Source organism: Lepidochelys kempii, chromosome 2 (genome assembly GCF_965140265.1).
Source record: "Lepidochelys kempii isolate rLepKem1 chromosome 2, rLepKem1.hap2, whole genome shotgun sequence".
Classification (NCBI taxonomy): domain Eukaryota; kingdom Metazoa; phylum Chordata; order Testudines; family Cheloniidae; genus Lepidochelys; species Lepidochelys kempii.
The window spans coordinates 194,671,417-194,690,674 of NC_133257.1; the positions used below are offsets into that span (position 1 = coordinate 194,671,417).

General features: G+C 42.4%; 1 protein-coding gene across 6 annotated transcripts in view; it reads right to left on the reverse strand.

Annotated features, from left to right (window-relative positions):
- CNOT10 (CCR4-NOT transcription complex subunit 10) overlaps positions 1-18,798 on the reverse strand; it is a 73,482-nt gene extending 54,684 nt beyond the window's left edge. For 5 of the 6 annotated variants that reach the window (XR_012157496.1, XM_073333355.1, XM_073333352.1 and 2 more), the window contains exons 1-6: positions 18,689-18,798; positions 7,261-7,355; positions 4,603-4,764; positions 4,066-4,216; positions 1,602-1,747; positions 537-623 (exon numbers count right to left, since the gene is read on the reverse strand). Coding sequence is in view for 5 of the 6 variants with exons in the window: in XM_073333355.1 (XP_073189456.1) it covers positions 537-623; positions 1,602-1,747; positions 4,066-4,216; positions 4,603-4,764; positions 7,261-7,355; positions 18,689-18,710 (663 nt within the window). In the remaining variant the exon portion in view is untranslated. Of the gene's footprint in view, positions 1-536; positions 624-1,601; positions 1,748-4,065; positions 4,217-4,602; positions 4,765-7,260; positions 7,356-12,136; positions 12,485-18,688 lie in introns of those variants that run through there. The other variant, XM_073333356.1, reaches the window with a different exon arrangement.
- Positions 18,799-19,258: the final 460 nt, after the last annotated feature.

The following is a 19,258-nucleotide window of genomic DNA, read 5'->3' on the forward strand; positions in this document are numbered from 1 at the left end:
TTGAGTAACAAGTTTCAAAACTTAAACATCAGCCCTTAGTTAAAAAATCTCAGTGATACAATTTTTTGTTACTATTGTGATAAGTAACTTCTATAACAAAGATCAGAGAAAAATATTTTTCAGTTTTCTTTTTATTCATTTAATAGTCCTCTGGGGCAGCTCCTCAGCTGGTGTAAACTGTCATAATTCCACTATTACGGTATAAGCGGTCATAGCTCTACTGATTTCAATGGAGATACAACAATTAACACCATTTGAAGTTCTGCCCCTTTGTTCTTTAGTCAGCTTTCCTCACTTGTGTAGATTTTACAGAAACAGGGGAGAAATTAAAATACAGACACTGGGGGTGGAGGGGTTGTTTTACAAATAGTCAAGGAATTCAGGAGCAGGTGTAGTATCCGAAACTACTTTTAAACTAATTTTAAAGACTAACTAGATTGACAGTATGCAATACCTCTTTTTAATAAAGATAAATGAGATCATCAATTTTAAATTGCATATAAATATCTAATTCTGGACACCAAAAAGTTTCCTACCTGATGTATCTTAGATTTTGCAGCTTCTATTAAAGCTCCACTTTCAGCTCTATGATTAGATGACTCCTTATTTGTGTTATTACCTGTCTGAACACAAATTAAAAGGAGAAAATATTATTTCATCTTTAATCCAGTGTACAGGTTTATTTTTCTTAGGTCTAATATCAGAGGGGAAAATCAATGTCCACTGAAGAAAACACAGTCATATTTAAATCTACATCCAAGAACAAACACACCAGATTATAGAGAATGAAGGTCCATGTTCACACAAGAATGTCTGCTAATATCATCACATCCTGTTCTGGCACTTAGGTGGTTTTTAAGAGTTCACTAACACATAAGGAAGCCAAGGACATTTTATCTATACATCCTTAGGTTCTGCAAATGACATTTTCATGTCAAGTCACCTTCTATTGTCCTTTAGACTCTTCAGTAAAGTTAGTGTACACTTAAGATAGACAACAATAGATTCCTTTAACAGAACAAAGAAGTGTTCTATATTCAGTTAGATCCCTGTCTAGCCTACTTCTTACTCCAAAAAGGGTACTTCTTAGTAGCAGAATTTCAGTGCCAACTAAAGCATATTTCACCCCAACTAGCAACACATGAACGTGTCTCATATACTCAAGGACGCCTCCGATATCTCAACCAGCAGAGGCAATTCTTCTCTGACCTACTAGTTACTTCCCTGGCTCAGGGTCAAAGGAACTGCAGTCCAAAGCAAGAGCTTCTTGGTTACAGCTTAAAGTTGTCAGCCAGGGAGACAAAGTGGGAATATTTGACCTTAAAGACTGTACCCGTCCCACTAATGCAAAATCTGACAATAGGAAACACCTCTCAATCTTTTGGGATGCAGGAGAATATATATACACATGCCAAATGTAATTAAACAGAGTTACAAAGTGACCAGTGGCAGTCTAAGATTAAAACCATGCTAACATAGTTTTTAAAATTTAAACTATTTGAAAAAGCTATTGGCTATTTTTGGATTAGCCCAAAGCATATTGCCATGAATACACCCAATAGTAGTTGTTTTTTAAATAAGGTCCTCTGAAACATACTCACCTCATTATTTTTTCCATTTTTGTTATTGTTGCCCTGAGAAATCATTTTTTCCAAAACGGAAAGCAGATGCAAGGCTTTCTCAGCCTGGTAAGTTAGCAGATACAAGTCTACAAGCAGGAAGCACACAGCCTGGGCAAACTTCTCTTCTACATCAGACAAAGAAAGGAGAAAGAAATATTATATTTTTAATATGTAGCCCCCACTAATCCATAACTGGGAAAACACCCATAGCCATAAAGCACTGTCATAAAGTGTTCTAAAATTAATTTGAATGCACTATATACGGTGATCCTGATGAACAAACCTACAAACACTGAAAATGTTGACCTGTCAACATTAAAATACCGTATATACTCATTCATTAGCCTGTTCGTTTGTAAGCAGACCTCCCCCCCACCCCAAGATGGATAGGTAAAAATAGTAAAAACCGTGTGACTCTTTCATATGCCAACCCTATATTTCAGGGGTTGGCACACTTTGGCTCCCAGCCTGTCAGGGTAAGCCACTGGCGGGTCGGGATGTGTTGTTTACCTGGAGTGTTCACAGGCACGGAGCCCCTCAGCTCCCAGTGGCCGCAGTTTGCTGCTCCCATTGGCTGGAAATGGCGAACCACGGCCATAGGGAACTGAGGGGCTCCGTGCCTGTGAACGCTCCAGGTAAACAAAACGACAATGTATTAGATAGATATTCAATTCAATGATTTCATAGAGTTTAAAATCACCAAATTTTAGTGTAGACCCATTTATAAGCCGACCCCTGCTCTTTGATGCGTCACTTTACCAAAAATATTTGGCTTATGAACAAGCCTATACAGTATATAAAATTGAGACAATTAAACATTTCCTCTTAAAAAAAAAAAAAATTTATTCTGAAAGTTGGTCTAACTGGTAAGCACTGGAGAACCAATCCCCTAAAGGGATCAACGTGGGCAGACCTATATGGCTACATGGAATCCCATCAAAGGTCAGTAGAACTCTACACAAGGCTAAGTGTCTCTGCATAGATGCCTTTGAGACTGAACCCTAAGTTCATGTACGATATCATTCACCAGTATGATAATTGGCATATAAAAAATTGACAATGTGTTGTTCCTTCGGTTGCTCTCACTTAATGGATTTACTGACAACGACCCACCCCCACACACAAGCATGCATCAGCAAACAACCTTAACACTTCTGTAGCTCAGCAAGGTTTCTGAATCCTATCAGGCAAGCACCATTCCACTACACAGAGAGCCACTGTTTACAGTTATGGGGGACTTAATTTTCAAAGGTGAGTGCATACAGTTACATACAAGTTATCCCACAGTTGCCAACTTCCATGCAGTAAATAAGCACCCAGACTTTCACAATAAGCCAAAAATCAAGGTGATCCCATTTCAAAACAAGCCAATTCCTAAGAACCCCAACACTCTATGTGACTAGATCCCGCCGGTGTGCAGTCTGGGACTGTGGTGGGCCTGCTGTGCACCCTTGACTCTTTACCCCACTTGCCCCTGCTTTCTGGGAGCTGATCAAAAAAAAGAAGCAACAAGATACAAGCCATAAACTAGCCAACAAGCAACTCACAAGCTAATTAAGACAAAAACAAGCCCAATTTCTGCATTTTTTCATGGGTTTGGCATGTCTGGTTATCACAGTTCCTTACAGCTTGTGTAGCCCTATAGATTATTTGCACGCGCGCACACACACACGAATTGCATTGTATGCTTAACTGCCCATTTGTTCATGCACATATAAGATTCTGCATGTACAATCATGGTATTTGCACATGCATCTTCGGAAAGAAGTCAACCCCTTAACATCCATTTCATATTCAAGATAAAAATAATATATGTTCTCCCGCAGTGTTTCCCAAACTTGGGACACCGCTTGTTCAGGGAAAGCCCCTGGCAGGCCAGGCTGGTTTGTTTACCTGCCACGTTCACAGGTTCGGATGATCACAGCTCCCACTGGCTGCAGTTTGCAGCTGCGGGCCAATAGGGGCTGCAGGAAACAGCACAGGCTGAGGGACATACCAGCCACCACTTCCTGCAGCCCCCATTGGCCTGGAGCGGCGAACCACAGCCAGTGGGAAACGCGATCGGCCGAACCTGTGGACACAGCAGGGAAACAAACCAGCCCGGCCCGCCAGGGGCTTTCCCTGAACAAGCAGCGTCCCAAGTTTGGGAAACATTGTTCTACTGCTATCTTAAGACATAGCCCCCATGTTTGAATCATGCTTCTCTTGATATACACATACAGCACCTTCTTTATTTCTAAATCTCAGCTACTGTGTGTGTGCGCGTGTGTATCAATTGCTAATGTAGATCATTCATATTTATATAATACACACACACACAGCCCTCTTAATCAGAAGAATCAATCACAAGAAGCTTTCGGTCAAGAAACAGTTTAACAGTCTGCAGCCATTACACCAGAGGGGAACAAATATAAGAAATAACTTTGCCTTCCTATCTACATACCAAAAGGTTCTATAAACTGGTACAGCTTCTCTCCAACTGATATTGCTTCAGTGTATTGACGCAGATGATACAGAATAACCGCTTGATTGTAGTAAAGCATGCTGTTTTCAACATCGTCTAAGCCATCCATTTCTTCAACAGCTGAATGAACCTACCAAAAAAAAAAAAAAAAAAAAAAGTAAATTTGTTTTAGTCAGAATTCCTGTATTCACTGTGGGGGGAAAAAGTCCAATATTTGGAAACAATAGTTAAAAGCTATAGACTGATCCACGTATGAAGATAAAGAAAATTTCACCTTCTACTCATAGACTAATAAACCCTTATATGGTGTTAATGGGAAGTATTGATATAAACAAAGCATTTACAAACATAATTAAATTAAAAGCAGAAAATAAAACTACTTGAATAACCAAGACACTATTCTATCTAAACTTTACAAATTATTTCTTGTTCTGTCAACTGATAGAGGGCCCCAACCGTGATGTAAGAGGAAGACACTACTTGAATTCAAAAAGCACCTCACTATTTTTGCATTACCTGATTCTTCAGTTGATTAAGTGTTTGTTTCAAGTTGTCTGTTGTAGTCTGGTTATTTTTACAGAACTCTGCAACAGCTGTATTCAAAGTTATTTTGTAGTCATCTTTGTTTATTTCTTGCAAGCAGCTAAGATGTTGCAGACAAGCATCATAATTCCCAGCCTGTAAGTGGGAGCACACACATCAACAATATACATTAGGAAAAAATGTTTAATCAACAGGTTAGTAACCAATATAAAAGTACTCTCTTCCAGTTTATAGAATAAAATTGTATTTCCACTCTTCACACCCATAAAGACAATTGTTTCCTGCCAAGCTGAAACACAAAACATAACTAAAGGTGTGCTGTAATGGGAGACTGATGAAAATTAATATGGGAAACAAATCTAAAATTGAGCACAAGATTCAAAGAAATTGAAAAATCTGTGAAAGAAGAGTTGAAATGGAAGAATCCTAAAATTATTTGAAAGGGAAGTTGCTAATGTATTCGTCCTTGTTTATATTAGCCCTCTGGAATCTTGAAACTAAAACCTGTCTTCCTTTCAGAATTTTCACAATCCCTTCTCCAGTCACGAGTACACTTTTTTGTTATTGTAGAGTTGCTTATAAATATCAGGCTATAACTCTGAGGGGAAAAAAAGACACTGAGGCATCTGAGTGGGGAACATATTAAAGTGTTAGCCTATACAAACAAACATATAAAAAAATAAATGCAGGTGAAGTATGAGATCTACCAACTTTAATAATCCAGCTTTAAATAAACAACTTCACAATTTATTTGAGGGCATGTGCAACAGGGTTGGTGTATTCCAGCAACTGGTCATCTAGGCCTCAGTTTCTCCTCTGACTTGCACATACTCATGTGTTTCACGTAAGTCTCCACTTGGAGTCTGGTTTATTATGACAGAGCAAAACTATCTTTGGCCTTCCACCTGCAAGCAATTCCTTTGTTAGACAGCAGGGTTTCACAATAGTCAATTGCACTCTCCCCTGGGTAGCACAGATTTAAGCAGCGCCACCCAGAGGTAGTGCTGCTGAGGTGATGGGGAACCCAATCCCTCCTCCTGCTCCAGCATCAAGTGCCATCCAGGAGTGGTAATCTTCTCTGGCCTCAAGTTCCTCTCCTCTCTTCATCCAGAGACTACTTCCTATCTAACTTGTCAGGCTTGCAGATTCCTTCCCTATTCTGCCACTACTTGATGCACTCAGAGTCCAACACTGTTCTCTTGGGTCTCCCTGAGCTCTTCTTAGCAAGATATTACACAAGATCTTACTCTTTTCCCTTCTGCTGATCTTACTACACTGAGCACCCCTGGGCTCCTCTCTCAGCATCCTCCTGTCAGGGAGCTCTTCCAGAAAGGGAAATGACAAAAACATTTGACAAGGTTACTTATGGGCAACTTAACACTAAGCAATACTGACAACTGGAAGCGTAGATGTGGTTCTGTCTTCTTTTGTCACCTCCTTAGAACCGGATATGTTAAAAGTCTTCTAGGTACAGAGACATTATATCATGAGTGGATAAGCAAAGTGGGCTGGGTCCATATTAGAACCAATAACAAAGGTAGCAGTAGGTCATTCAAATCCAGTTAGAATAATATGAAATTAGCTCAAAAAAAATCCTTTCCCACTATCCAAAGAGGAAAAAAGTTAAGGATACCTAAGACAGGACAATAGGATGTGGAATCACTTGAGAAATGAGAGGGTGATAATCAAAATGCCACTAGAGCCTATATTAGGACAATTCTGTTCACTTTATATAACAATATTGTGTAAGCAATATTGGCATATGATCAACAAAATGGAAAAGGAGGATGGACATCTAAAATGAGCAACACAACCAATTCAAATGATTTGGATAAACTAGATGTATCATAAGAAAACTGGTTTATGAAATTCAAGGTAGAAAAAAGTAAGTACAAAGAAAAACAAAGAAACGGAAACATACCTCCAACAGCCATAAGCTACAGAATACAAAACAGGAATGAAATATGAAGTAAGAAGTAAATAAAATTAAAAAGCTTATAGCTTGTGCCTTCACATTACTAAATATACAAACAAAAGCTTCCAGGAAGTATAGGAAGAGGTATTGAACACAAGTTATCAAATTATTGTGTGTAAGTCCTTTACGTGGACATTTAAATGTTGTGTAGTGTTCAAAAGTATACTACAAAAGTATATTCAGCAGGACAGCCAAAATGATAAAGGAACTTCGCTTTTTTAAACTATTTTGAAGTCCACAAATTGATAGCTAAAATTAGGGAAACTTTTCTTCAGTGAGTGCACACAGAGTTGACAGAACTGTCACAAAATAGCTGTCTGCTTATTTTACCCAATTCTCACCAATCACATAGCATTGATAGTGACTGAACTCTGGGAACCTAGAAAAAGATTTGGTTATGTTTCTGTTTGCCCTAAATTCAAGAGCCCTCTATGTCTTCTCACATTATATCAGATATCTTAGATTAATCAAAATGGACATGTCACTATATTATAATGAAGTCTGCTACTAATTTAGATTTAATTTATTTATGTTGTTGATACATTTACTATTACTCTTGGGAAAAAAAAAAAAAGGGAACAAATTGGTTGCCAGGTGATAGTTTAAATAATCAAGTAAGTTCAACAGAAAGTTTTGAAGTTTAAGCCTTTTCTTACATTAAAAGCTTGTAATGCACTACTTGACAGCTCCTTTTCCTGATCAGTAATCCCAGAGGAAGTAACTGTTCCTTCATGTTTCTCAGTTCCCTGATCTGAAAAAATAAACAGAAGAGTACAGAAAACATTAGTTATATTTGCAACTAAGGTTAATAAACATAACTCCATTCCTTCCATTACACATTCCCTTCCTTTCCCTCAAGATCTTCTTGTTCATACCTAAAGCACCATAAGCAATGATAGCAACACTGTAAAAAGCTAAATTCAACTCTGAACTGATAGTACTATAACTTCGGAATGAAAAATTTCACCCCTGAAAGCTAGAATTCCTCTGCTGAAAACTGGAACAACCACCTTCCCTTACTAAGTTACTTGTAACGTATAAAGAAAAAAAAAGGAGTACTAGTGGCACCACAAGTCCTCCTTTTCTTTTTGCAAATACAGACTAACACGGCTGTTACTCTGACACTTGTCATGTCTAGACATCACATCACCATTGATTCATTTTCACAGTGTATCTTAAACGGAGTAACTTACAGCTGTAAATTTGTACATAAAAGGATGATTTTAAATTTCACTCTTAAAAGTATGGGGTTTTTATATTCACAGAAAATAGCTGGCAAAAACCATTACTAGGATATTACTGAAATAAGTTTATCCAGCAGCATTATATTAAAAAGATGCACACTGCATAGAAACCACATACATAGTCCTGAAGCCCACAAAATGATATGAACCACTATGTTTTTTCACCCTTGAAGAGAAGAGTTTCCTATTTCTCATGTTTTGCTGTTTCAGTTTTACTCTAATTTATTTTTTGTTGTCATTTTATTGTGCATGGGGAGTTCTACAAATCTACTGTTTTCTTCTTCCCACTAGACACTAAAATATTAATCTATATGATCCTTAGTTATCTAACCTTATGCTTTTATCTGTAAATTACACAGTACCGTCTATCACAGTGGTCACCAACTCATCCATCGCGATAGACTGGTCGATCCTGGAGCCTCTGCCAGTCAATCACGATCTCCGGGCCTCTAAAAGTCTGGTGGCGCAGCAGGGGTCTGGCAGGCTGCCTGCCTGCCCCAGCCCCTCGCTGCTTCCAGAAGCGGCTGGCTGCTGGCACATCTCTGTGGCCCCTGCGGGGAGCGGGATCTGCACACTGCCCCTGCCCCCAGAACAGTCCCCGCAGCTCCCACTGGCCGGAAACCGGCCAATGGGAGCTGCGGGGGCTGCAATTGCAGACACAGGCAGCACGCGGAGACCCGCTGCCCCCCTCCCACCCAGGGGCCGCAGAGATGTGCCAGCAGCCAGCCGCTTCTGGGAGCGGCATGGGGCCCTGGCAGGCAGGCAGCCTGCCTGAGCCTCGCTGCACTGCCAACCAGGAGCCGCCTGTGGTAAGTGCCTCCCAACCATAGCTCGCACCCCCTCCTGCACCCCAACCCGGAACCTCCTCCTGCACCAAACTCCCTCCCAGAGCCTGCACCTCTCACGCTTCCCACATCCTGCCCCAGCCCGGAGCCCCCTCCTGCACCCAAACTCCCTCCCAGAGCCCACACCCCTCACTCCTGCACCCCAACCCCCTGCCCCAGACTCAGCCAATGCACACCCCATAGTTGAGAATGTTACACTGATTTGTGACAATCCCTGAAGGATTTTGGATCTATAAACCACAAATGACACTAATAAAAAGGAAAACTCATGAAATGTCCAGTGGATGCTATGAGATTAGGTGCAGTATGACCAAATGACCCCTGCACCCAAACCCCCTCCCAAAGCTTGCACCCCAAGCTTGCTCACTCCTGCACCCCAACCCCCAGGCTCAGCCCAAAGCCCCCTCCCACACTGCAAACCCCTCAGTCCCAGCCCAGAGCCTGCACCCCCTCCCATACACCAATCCCCTGCCCCAGCCCAGTGAAAGTGAGCGAGGGTGGGGGAGAGCGAGCAATGGGGAGTGGGGGAAGTGGAGTGAATGGGGCGGGGCCTCAGGGAAGTGGCAGGGTAGATCTTGAATTGATCTTAAATTCAAAAAGTGATCTTGTGCATGAAAAGGTTGGAGACCACTGGTCTATCATGTCATCATTGCCATATCTTAAGCATCTGCCATTGCCCATTCCCATATTATGAGAAAAATAAATACGCAACAGCAGCTATGGACATCTACACTTTAGAAGTCTCGTTAATGAAAATTTTACATTAGAAAATGAAGTGACACTTGGTAGGCTACTTATTGGTTAAGCTTGAAGACAGAAAGATAGCAACACATCTCCTTTCGTACCTGGAAATAAGTTATAATGAACGCCGACTCAGGCCCAAAAAAGTGCCTTCAAATTTTTAATATTCCACATTTACATTAACAATTAACACAAAAAAAATTACACTAATCTAGTATCAAGATTTTCAAAGCATAAGAACCCCAGCTCCTGAAAGGTAATGAGTGACCTCAATTCACATTGATTTCAACAGGAGTTGGGATCACTTTGCAGCACTGCTCAGCAGTTACTGGAACACATGAGGATTGCTACAGAACTCTACCGTGTTCTACCTATGAGTTAGGAGGATCCCAGAGCCCAGCCTCCAACCTGAGCCCAAAAGTCTACACTGCAATTAAACAGCCCCACAGCCCAGGCCCTGTGAGCCAGAGTCAGCTGGCATGGGCCAGACATGGGTTTTTAATTGCAGCATAGATGTACCCTTAATGACTCTGATTCCTCCTTTAGATCTTGTGGTGGGGCAGGGAACTAGCCAATGCTGTGGCCCTCCACAACACTAGGGAATAAAAGAACCAAGCTGCCCCAGAGTATTTATGTTACAAATTACTATCTGCTATACATGTGCAGTATAACCATTAACTAGTTTGGAACACATTAAGAGATGAATATTTGCACAGTTGCAAATAGGTATCTTTCATCATTAACAGTTCAAAATAGGAAACTATTTGCCCTGCCCCCAAACTCAATGCAAAATTTGAAACCAATATATTTAGTTAAATGAGTAGAGTACATACAAAATAAATTGTCGAATACAAAGTTCCTTTCACACCCCCACTGCTTAACTCGGAAATAGATTTAGCCAAATATTCAAAAATAAAAAGTTAACCACTGAGCTGAGACCAACTGTCAGAAGTGATAGGCCAGAAAATTCCTCGGTTAAGTGAAACTGATTGGGGGGGGAGAAAGTGCACGAGAGAATTATTAAACTCATAACTCCTTAAAGCTGAAACAAGTAAATTCATTCATTCTTGCCTGACCATCAGTACACTACATCACAATTTTTGGAAATCTTCACAATCCATTGCTAACTTCGAGCACTCGGCAGCTGGCCATCCAGTGATCTGCCATACACCATCTATCCATTCCCTCGCTGGTCATCTGACTCTCCACCATTCCTTCTATAATAATTTTCTCAAGGTTATTTCTACCTCTATCTCTTATGTGACCAAAGCACATAAATCCGTGTCTTATTAATTTCTAACACAAGGGTCCACTTCTCTCCAATAATATTTCTAACACAGGCATTTGTCCTTTTTTCAATCCAGAAGATACACAAGAGCCTTCATCAGCACCCAATGATTCAAAGCTATAAATCGCTATGGAAAAAATTAGGATTTTCACGAGTCGCAACTTTGCACATTTCGAGATGTCATGTTTTTTCCATACTTCCTTAAGGGAGTCCATAGCTGAGAGAACTATGCATAGTCTTCTTCTGATTTCTTTGGAACAGCCACCTTGGTTGAAAAACCATTACACAGGTGACAGATTGGTTGAGTAGAATTCCAACATATAAACCACCCAAATCTGGAGCTTTTTATTGTTAGTTCTCATTTTATACCCAGAACTAAGTATCTAACAAATCCTTTAGCTGGCCCTACAATTTATTTAATAAATTGGGGGGCGGGGGAGGCTTTAAAGAACATCTGTACTGTTTCTTACCCACTCTCACAAAATGGAAGTTGCAGACAAATCTTGTCATACCATGTCAATTAAAACACACTTACAGAAATTAAATCTCTGAGTAATTCTCTATGAAGTGGTTGTCATTACAAATTGACACATTTAAGTACCTTCCATTGGAAGGAAGGCCAACTTGATAGGCACAAAGGCACCAAAGAGATGGGCTCTTTTGTGGAACATTCTGTTAAGTATGAATGTAGCACATTATCTCTCTTTTTCCAATTCTCCAATAAATCATTCCACTCATAACTGGGTAGCCTTCGCAGTCTGTGTGCTATACCACCAACACTGATAAATGACAGGAATTTTCTGATACATATGTTAAGTAAAAAACCAATAGCCATTTTTTTTTTTTTTTTGGTCGCTAGCTAGAGAGCTATTTAAGTTTTCTCTCAAAAGGCTTTCAGTATCATCCAAAATTTACTTGCTGGTACAGAACTGAAGCAGACAACTCTTTAAGCTTCATTTTTTGCAATGTATCTTCCGCAGAAGTATTCTGGGAACCGGATTCATTTCTCCTAGTTTTATTGTTTCAGCTCTTTTCTGGAGGAAGTAATATTTTTCTTTTTCAAAGTGGTAACAAAAGCACTACTAAAGACTTAGCTCTTAGATATTTGTCATGTACAGAATACAAGGGGTTCTTAAATGCAGGTGTTAGCATTTCTAAACAACACCAAGTTTCCTCTGGAATGACATTAGATGTTGGATTCCCTGAAGACTTTCCTAGACAAACAAGCTGAGGACTTTGCAGCCCTTGTGTCAGCTTCTCCCTTCCTTTCCATTGCTGACAATTCAAATGCCAGCCATATTCTTTAATGGGACTGATGATACAACTAACCATTCACCTTGGTTTTTATTAAATTTCTCAGTCGCTTCCAAGTCCAAACTATTTGTAATCTCCACTGCTGACGATAGTTTCTTACCAGAAAGAGTTTGCATCCACTGCCACATCTCTTCTTTGCTCTGCCAAAAGAAGTCACCATTTCCCACGGAAATAGTAGAAGACCTCTTATCCCAAATTTGGACCACTCTGCTGACATGGTCCAGCAGCTGTGGCTCATCCTCTGAAGCCAATGGAGCCCAACTCTCCAAAACCTTCATACTCAAGTTAACAGACTCCATCTCCAACAAAACCAAAGTTATTTCTGTGTATGAAGCAAGTAGAAGAGGTCCTGATCCAGAAACTTTACAGGATTAATAAATCTCATCATAATTGGTCTTATGCTGCACGATACCCTTAATCCTGTAGCAAGGTACAGAAAGCCAGCATTCCCTGTGTAAAGGTTCACCTGATTTGCTGAAAGCATCAGTTAACGGTAAACTGAGAAGTGTTAAATTGAAAATATAGAACCTCAGAATGTTGAGGACTCAAATCTGATTGGTGGATCCATCATGTAAGAGTTCTCTGCAATGCACATTGTCTGCAGTAATTGAAGCTTCCTTAATGTCTTAGAACAAGGGATCGATTGCACCATCATGGAAAAAAAAAAAAAAAACAGCTTATAGTGGTGTGGCCAACCTGTGGCTCCGGAGCCACATGCGGCTCTTCAGGGCCGGAGCTACAGGCGCCAACTTTCCATTGTGCTGGGGGGTGCTCACTGCTCAACCCCTGGCTCTGCCACAGGCCCTGCCCCCACTCCACCCCTTCCTGCCCCCTCCCCTGAGCCTGCCGTGCCCTCTCTCCTCCCAGTCTCCCCCAGAGCCTCCTGCATGCCACAGCTGATCAGGAGATGCAGGGAGGGAGGGGGAGATGCTGATCGGCAGGGCTGCTGACATATTACTGTGGCTCTCTGGCAATGTACATTGGTAAATTCTGGCTCCTTCTCAGGCTCAGGTTGGCTACCCTTGGTTTATAGCATCAGGACACCATTTCACAGCATGAAAATGTTGTATTATCTGCATTTCCATGGAACCAGGGTTCACACATACGATGCATTCATTTTTCTAATATCTGAACTGAAAAGACTGCTGCAGATAATGACTGTTAATAACAGTTGCTAAGCAGGATAAGCATTCCCACACACTGATTATAGCATCACCTCAAGCAACACGGAAGTTAAGGCTGTCCCAGTTTCTATTACAAAATCCTGTTTTCTTAATTTATCTGCAATAGAGATGGGCACATGTGAAGCTGAGTCCAAAAGTAGTGTTTATTCTTCAATTACAGGAAAAACTGGTCAAGTAATTGTTAAACTAGTTATCCCAGAAAAGCACCAGTTTCCCAGTTGCTTTAAATACTTCCTATGGAAGGCTGGATCACAGATAATCTACTAGTAAATTTCTGTACAGTTTGTCTTCACTACTAAAGCCAGTTAGGATACTTAAATAAAAGTTGAAATTGTGGGGTATTTTAAAGGACAAGCCTCTGTAATCACAAAATAGTAACATTACAGAAAAAGAGCAACTTGATGGCCTGCATAGTACAAAACACTAAGGGCTTGTATATACAGCATGGCAAAATGTGCCAGAGGAGTGTTATTTGTAGAGCACACTAACATCTTGCAATGTAACTGGCCCACGTAGATCCAACTGGAGTGTTCTAGCAGGTATATAGTTCGTGTTAACGTAGTCCTGTTTGAAGCAGGATCCACACAGGGCAGTTAAAAGAAAAGGAGTACTTGTGGCACCTTAGAGACTAACCAATTTATTTGAGCATAAGCTTTCGTGAGCTACAGCTCACTTCATCGGATGCATACCGTGGTTACTCTGAAACAGGGCAGTTACAGCACAATATTTTAGAATGTTTTACAAATCACACCACTCTTGTGGGCTTTGACAGCGCACGTAGACAAGCCCTAAACAAGAAGTTTAGTGAAGCCTGAGCAAGATTCCTACTGGGAAGAGTTTTATGTTTGAACCAATTAATGTAAAACACGGAATTTTATTTACTTGTGGGTTTGTTTTTTTTTAAAACGTTGTACATATTATATTCTCTGTAACATTTTCTTAAAATGTTCTTGAATTCTGGCTCTTCCTTATCCCCTTTGCCCCTCTTACCTTTCTCTATCAAGCACATTCTAAATCAGGTTACAAGTTCAGGATACTCCCTGACATACCCTGCCACCATCCACGCCTTTGTAAACATGGGTTTGTTGCCTCAGCTTTTCTCAACTGTCTAGGTATCACACAAAGAGAAAGGCAATCTAATGTAGGTACATTTAAGGTACTTGCCACACACGATGGAGGAAACACTAATATACACTAGTTCTACTTGGACATCCAGAGATCTAAAGACACTGAAGACATTTTTATGTTGTTTCCCTTATTCTTTTATGTCAGGGGTCCCCAACGCGGTGCTCGCGGACACAATGGTGCACAGTGGGGCAGTTGTGTGCGCCCGAAGGACACCGCGCCGCCAAAATGCCACCGCTGAGCACTGCCACCTGAGAACCACCTGCCAAAATGCCACCAAGAAGCGCTGCCATTTCTCGGCAGCAAGGTTTTTTTCCACTACCACTTCTCAATGGCATTTCAGCAGCGGGGTGTCTGGCGTCCGCCACAGTCTGTTGGGAATAGGAATGTGCTATTCCCACAGAAACGGTGGGGACCACTGTTCTATGTTATCTGAATTAAGTCTCAGCCAGTAAATTCTGCAAGCCCCAACTGTGGCCAGACACTGGATTTATGACAACTGCATAGTTCAAATCCAATGCAATGGAGACAGAGCTGAATGTCATCTGCATACTGACTCTACCAAAGCACACCATGCCTCATATGCACATTGAACACAAGAGTTGATACAACAGACCCTTGTGGAAGCCCACTAGTGTGCCATTTAGGAAGATGGAACAATTGTGTATTACTACTCTCTAGCACCTCTCAAAGAAAATATAAGGAAGACTCTTAGTTTATTCCACACTATCCAAACCCATCTCTGCTATGACAGATGCTAACATATTTTCTGGTTTTTTTTAAATTGTCTTTTAAAAAAAAAAAAAAAGTTACACTGCCTAAGCATAATATATAACATTGAAGATTATTCCAGTACCTAAGTAGAAAAGCAAGAATGTCGGACTTGCAGCATGCAATTAAAGTTCAAACTAATCTATTCAGCGCAGTGTTCTAAAAAGAAAAAATCACATAAGTACTACTCACTATGCATAACTTCTCAGTTGTATTTTTAAAAAATGAATATCTTAATTAAAATTGGTATATGAATTGTGTGTGTGGGCATCCTGATTAAAAAAAAAACAAAAAAACTTAGGACTTTAGCAGAATGGAAACTTAATGTCAAAGATTGTATGCCAGTTCCTACACTATTTTAATTCTAAGGTTATGTCTTCACTACCGGCCGGAACAGCGGGCAGCAATCGATCCAGCGCGGATCGATTTATTGCATCTAGTCTAGATGCGATAAATTGACGCCCAAGCGCTCTCCTGTCAACTCCTGTACTCCAGCACCACGAGAAGCGCAGGCAGAGTTGACAGGGGAGCGGCAGCAGTTGACTCACCACAGTGGAGACACCACGGTAAGTCCATCTAAGTACGTTGACTTCAGCTATGTTATTTACATAGCTGAAGTTGCGTAACTTAGATTGATCCCCCCCTAGTGTAGACCAGGGCTAAGTGAAGTTATTGTTCATAATTAGAGCTGGTTGGAAAACAGGTTTTATCTTCCTGTGGAAAATGTCAACAAAAAACATTTTTCATGTTTGTTTAAGTGTTCTGTGGAAATTTTTGACTTTTTAATGAAATATCAAAAACCTGAAAGATTCAGTTCAAACTGATATTGCAATGTCTCTTAGTTTGGAGCTGCAGTTTGTGTACCTTATGTTCCCATTTTCATCTATGGGCTGGGCTCTCTAGCTGGACTAGATTTCCTGTGATGCACCACTTTCTCCACTCTGGGTGAGGGGAGAGGGTATGTTACAAGAGTCTCTAGCCATGGTGCATCATAGGAGACATAGTCCAGACAGTGAAGCCAGTCTCTAGAGGAGAATGGGAACATAAGCCACCTGAACTATAACTCCCATGAGGCACTACGGTGCTATTTTGAATAAAAGCTTTTCTGTTTTTGATCATTCAGTTTCTCAAAATAATATTAACATTTTCAAAATAAAGCAAATAATTTTCACTAAAAATTTAGTCAAAACCCCACATTTCTTTTGAAAAACTGTATCAATAAAATGTTTTCAACAGTCCTGATAATAACTCACCCAGTAGAGGACAAATATAGCACAGTACACTATAGTATGTATGCTACAATAATATGTATGAAAACTAACCTGTGTTTGATCAACTTGATAGAGCAGCATTTTCCTTTCTAGGAAACTCAATTAAGGCAAAAATAAGTCCCTCACTTTAAAAGTTTTTCTTGTAAGTCTTAAGTTCTCCTGTTATTTAAGAAGAGTGTACATCCTTATAAAGATGCACAAAACAACTAGGTGCATATGCACAAGACAATTTGGTACACATCTTCTATCACCCACCCAACACACAAGATTTTTGTTTTGTTTTATGTTAGAACGCACACATGAATTCCTCTCTGGACCAGTGCAGTGAGAGAGGCAACTTGCCCTCCCATCCTCAGAGGCTCCTAATGGCCAATTCAACATTCAATGCAGGACAAGGCAGTGCTCAGGACTGTTTTAGCTTGTGCTCTTGTTGCTCAGGTTTTAATGGACCATTGCAGCAAATAGTCACCAGGGCATAAGCACATCTTGGCCATTTCCCCCTCCACACTGCCTGAGCCCCATCCTACTGGGCCAAAGGGATCACAAAGCTAGTTGGACTTTGTGAACCATGGGTATTATTTAGGGGGCCTGCCCAGTGTAACAGCAACTGTCAATCAGGCCTTAATTTTTTTGTGGGGAGGGGCAGAGGTAGGAGATTGGGCATGTGAGGGTTGTTTTACTAGTATTACATTAGTAGTATTTCATTTTACTAGTATTACTTCATGCAGCATCTATTTTTAAGTAGGGGATGAGGATGGTCCTTGGTCTCCCATCTAAACCAGGTGACCAGGACTGAGCCTGCTTAATTTCAGAAGACACATCCACAATCAGAAGCCATACTAAACTTTCACAAAGCAATACATTTTTAGCGTCTTCCAACTTCACACTCCATAATTTAGGGAATTAAAATCAGACGTTCAACATTTTTCAGGGGTTTTTTTTTAGTAAACATTTATTGAAATGCTTCGTAAAACTCTGAGTTAACGGTTCTCTGCATTCCATACAACCAGCCTGGGGAATTCACTTTTGTAGGAGACCACTGCATCAAAAACCAAAGAAAGATTTTTAAACAGAGCTAGTATATTAAGGCGGTCGTTCTCATTCAGGGGTACACATAACCTTGGGGGGGGGGGAGTGCACAGAGGTCTTCCAGGGGGTACATCAATTCATCTAGATATTTGCCTAGGTTTACTACAGGCTATGTAAAAAGCACTAGCAAAGTCAGTGCAAACTAAAGTTTCATACAATGACTTGTTTATACTGCTCTATATACTACACACTGAAATGTAAGTACAATATTGATATTCTAATAAATGTATTTCATAATGATATGGTAAAAATGAGAAAGTCAGCAATTTTTCAGTAGTGTGCTGTGACACTTTTGTATTTTAATGTCGGATTTTGAAAGCAAGTAGTTTTTAAGTGAGGTGACACTTGGGGTACACAAGCCAAATCAGACTCCTGAAAGCGGTACAGTAGTCTGGAAAGGTTGAGAGCCATTGCAATAGCGTATGAGCAGCAACACTAATAGTCAGGCAAACGGAGGTGGCAGGGCCATCAAACCCCATTCTTCCAAGCATGGGGTACACGTGCCCGGTGCAGGGCTCAGAGCGAGCACCTGGCAGGAGAGAACCTGGCCACAGGGCGGGAGGCAGTGGGCTCCTTGCAGCATCTCATCCCGGGTGCTGCCAGAGGCAGGACATCCCCCTAGACGGGCCCCGGGCCCCACCCAATAGCCCCAAGCCCAGTGCCAGGCACCCACCGCTCAGGGGCAGGCGGGGCCTCCGCAAGACAGGGCACCAGGGGACCCCTGCGGAAGCCAGGCAACTGCGGAGCCCCCCAGCGGCCAGACCCCAGGCGCCCCCGCCCCAGCGCAGGAGCCAAGATGTAGCGTGGCCCCAACGGCCGCTCCACCGCCGAAGGAGGCTCGGGACCTGCCCCGTGGAAGCCGGGGCAGAGACCGAGGGGACACCACCCAGCCGCTCACACGGGCGCAGCGGGAAGCGCCGACGCCGGGAACGCGCGTCACGCACCCAAGCCCCGCCCCGCCAATGAGGGGGCAGCCCCCACCCGCCAAGCAAGGAGAAGGGGCTGCCCGCCCTACTTCGCCTCCCGCCGGCGGAAGGGCACAACACGACGGTACTAGTCGGCCGGCGAAGAAAGAGGCTGTTGCTTATATCCCTCCGCTAGGACGGGGTACAGGCCTCCGGCGAGCCTGGGAGGGGATCCCTGCGCGGGGAGGCGTGAGTCCCCGCACACAGAGCCAGAGGCCGGGGTCAGCGGGGCGCTTTTCATACTCACCGCCCGCCTTGTCCGCCGCCATGGTCGCTCCCCTCCCGCGAGAATCCAGTGCCTGGGCGGCGGGCGAACACCGCCCCTTCGGGGAGACGAGCCCGCTGGCCCCGCCCCTTCCGCCCGAGGCCCCGCCTCCCCGCCGCCTGCCGGAGCCGCTTGCGCCTGAGGCCAGGGTAGCCTGGGCTCGAGCTGCAGGCTCGACGAGCCCCGTCTTCCCGCCCGTCTCCCTGCAAAACCCAAGTGACCCTTAATTCCTCCCCACCCTGACCAAGCCAGCCATTCATCTACACTCTACAGTGTCTGGTGCCGTTGCCCGAGCCGCTCATCCCCCCCAGGCGGGTGTTGAAATGGAAAGCGAGGCCCCACCCGCCCTGTGCCCCTGGAAACGCCATTGGCCAGCGGAATCCAGGACGGGTTTTCCTTCCTGCCTTGATGGTTTGATTCTGCTTGGTTCCACTCGTCTGTGTACAGTCCTGAACTTCAGTGTTCCGTGAAGAATTGTATTTACTTGCAAGATCTCCGATCTGAGATCCTTGTTGGTGCTTGGATGAGTTTCTCTAAAAGCATTTCCTAGCC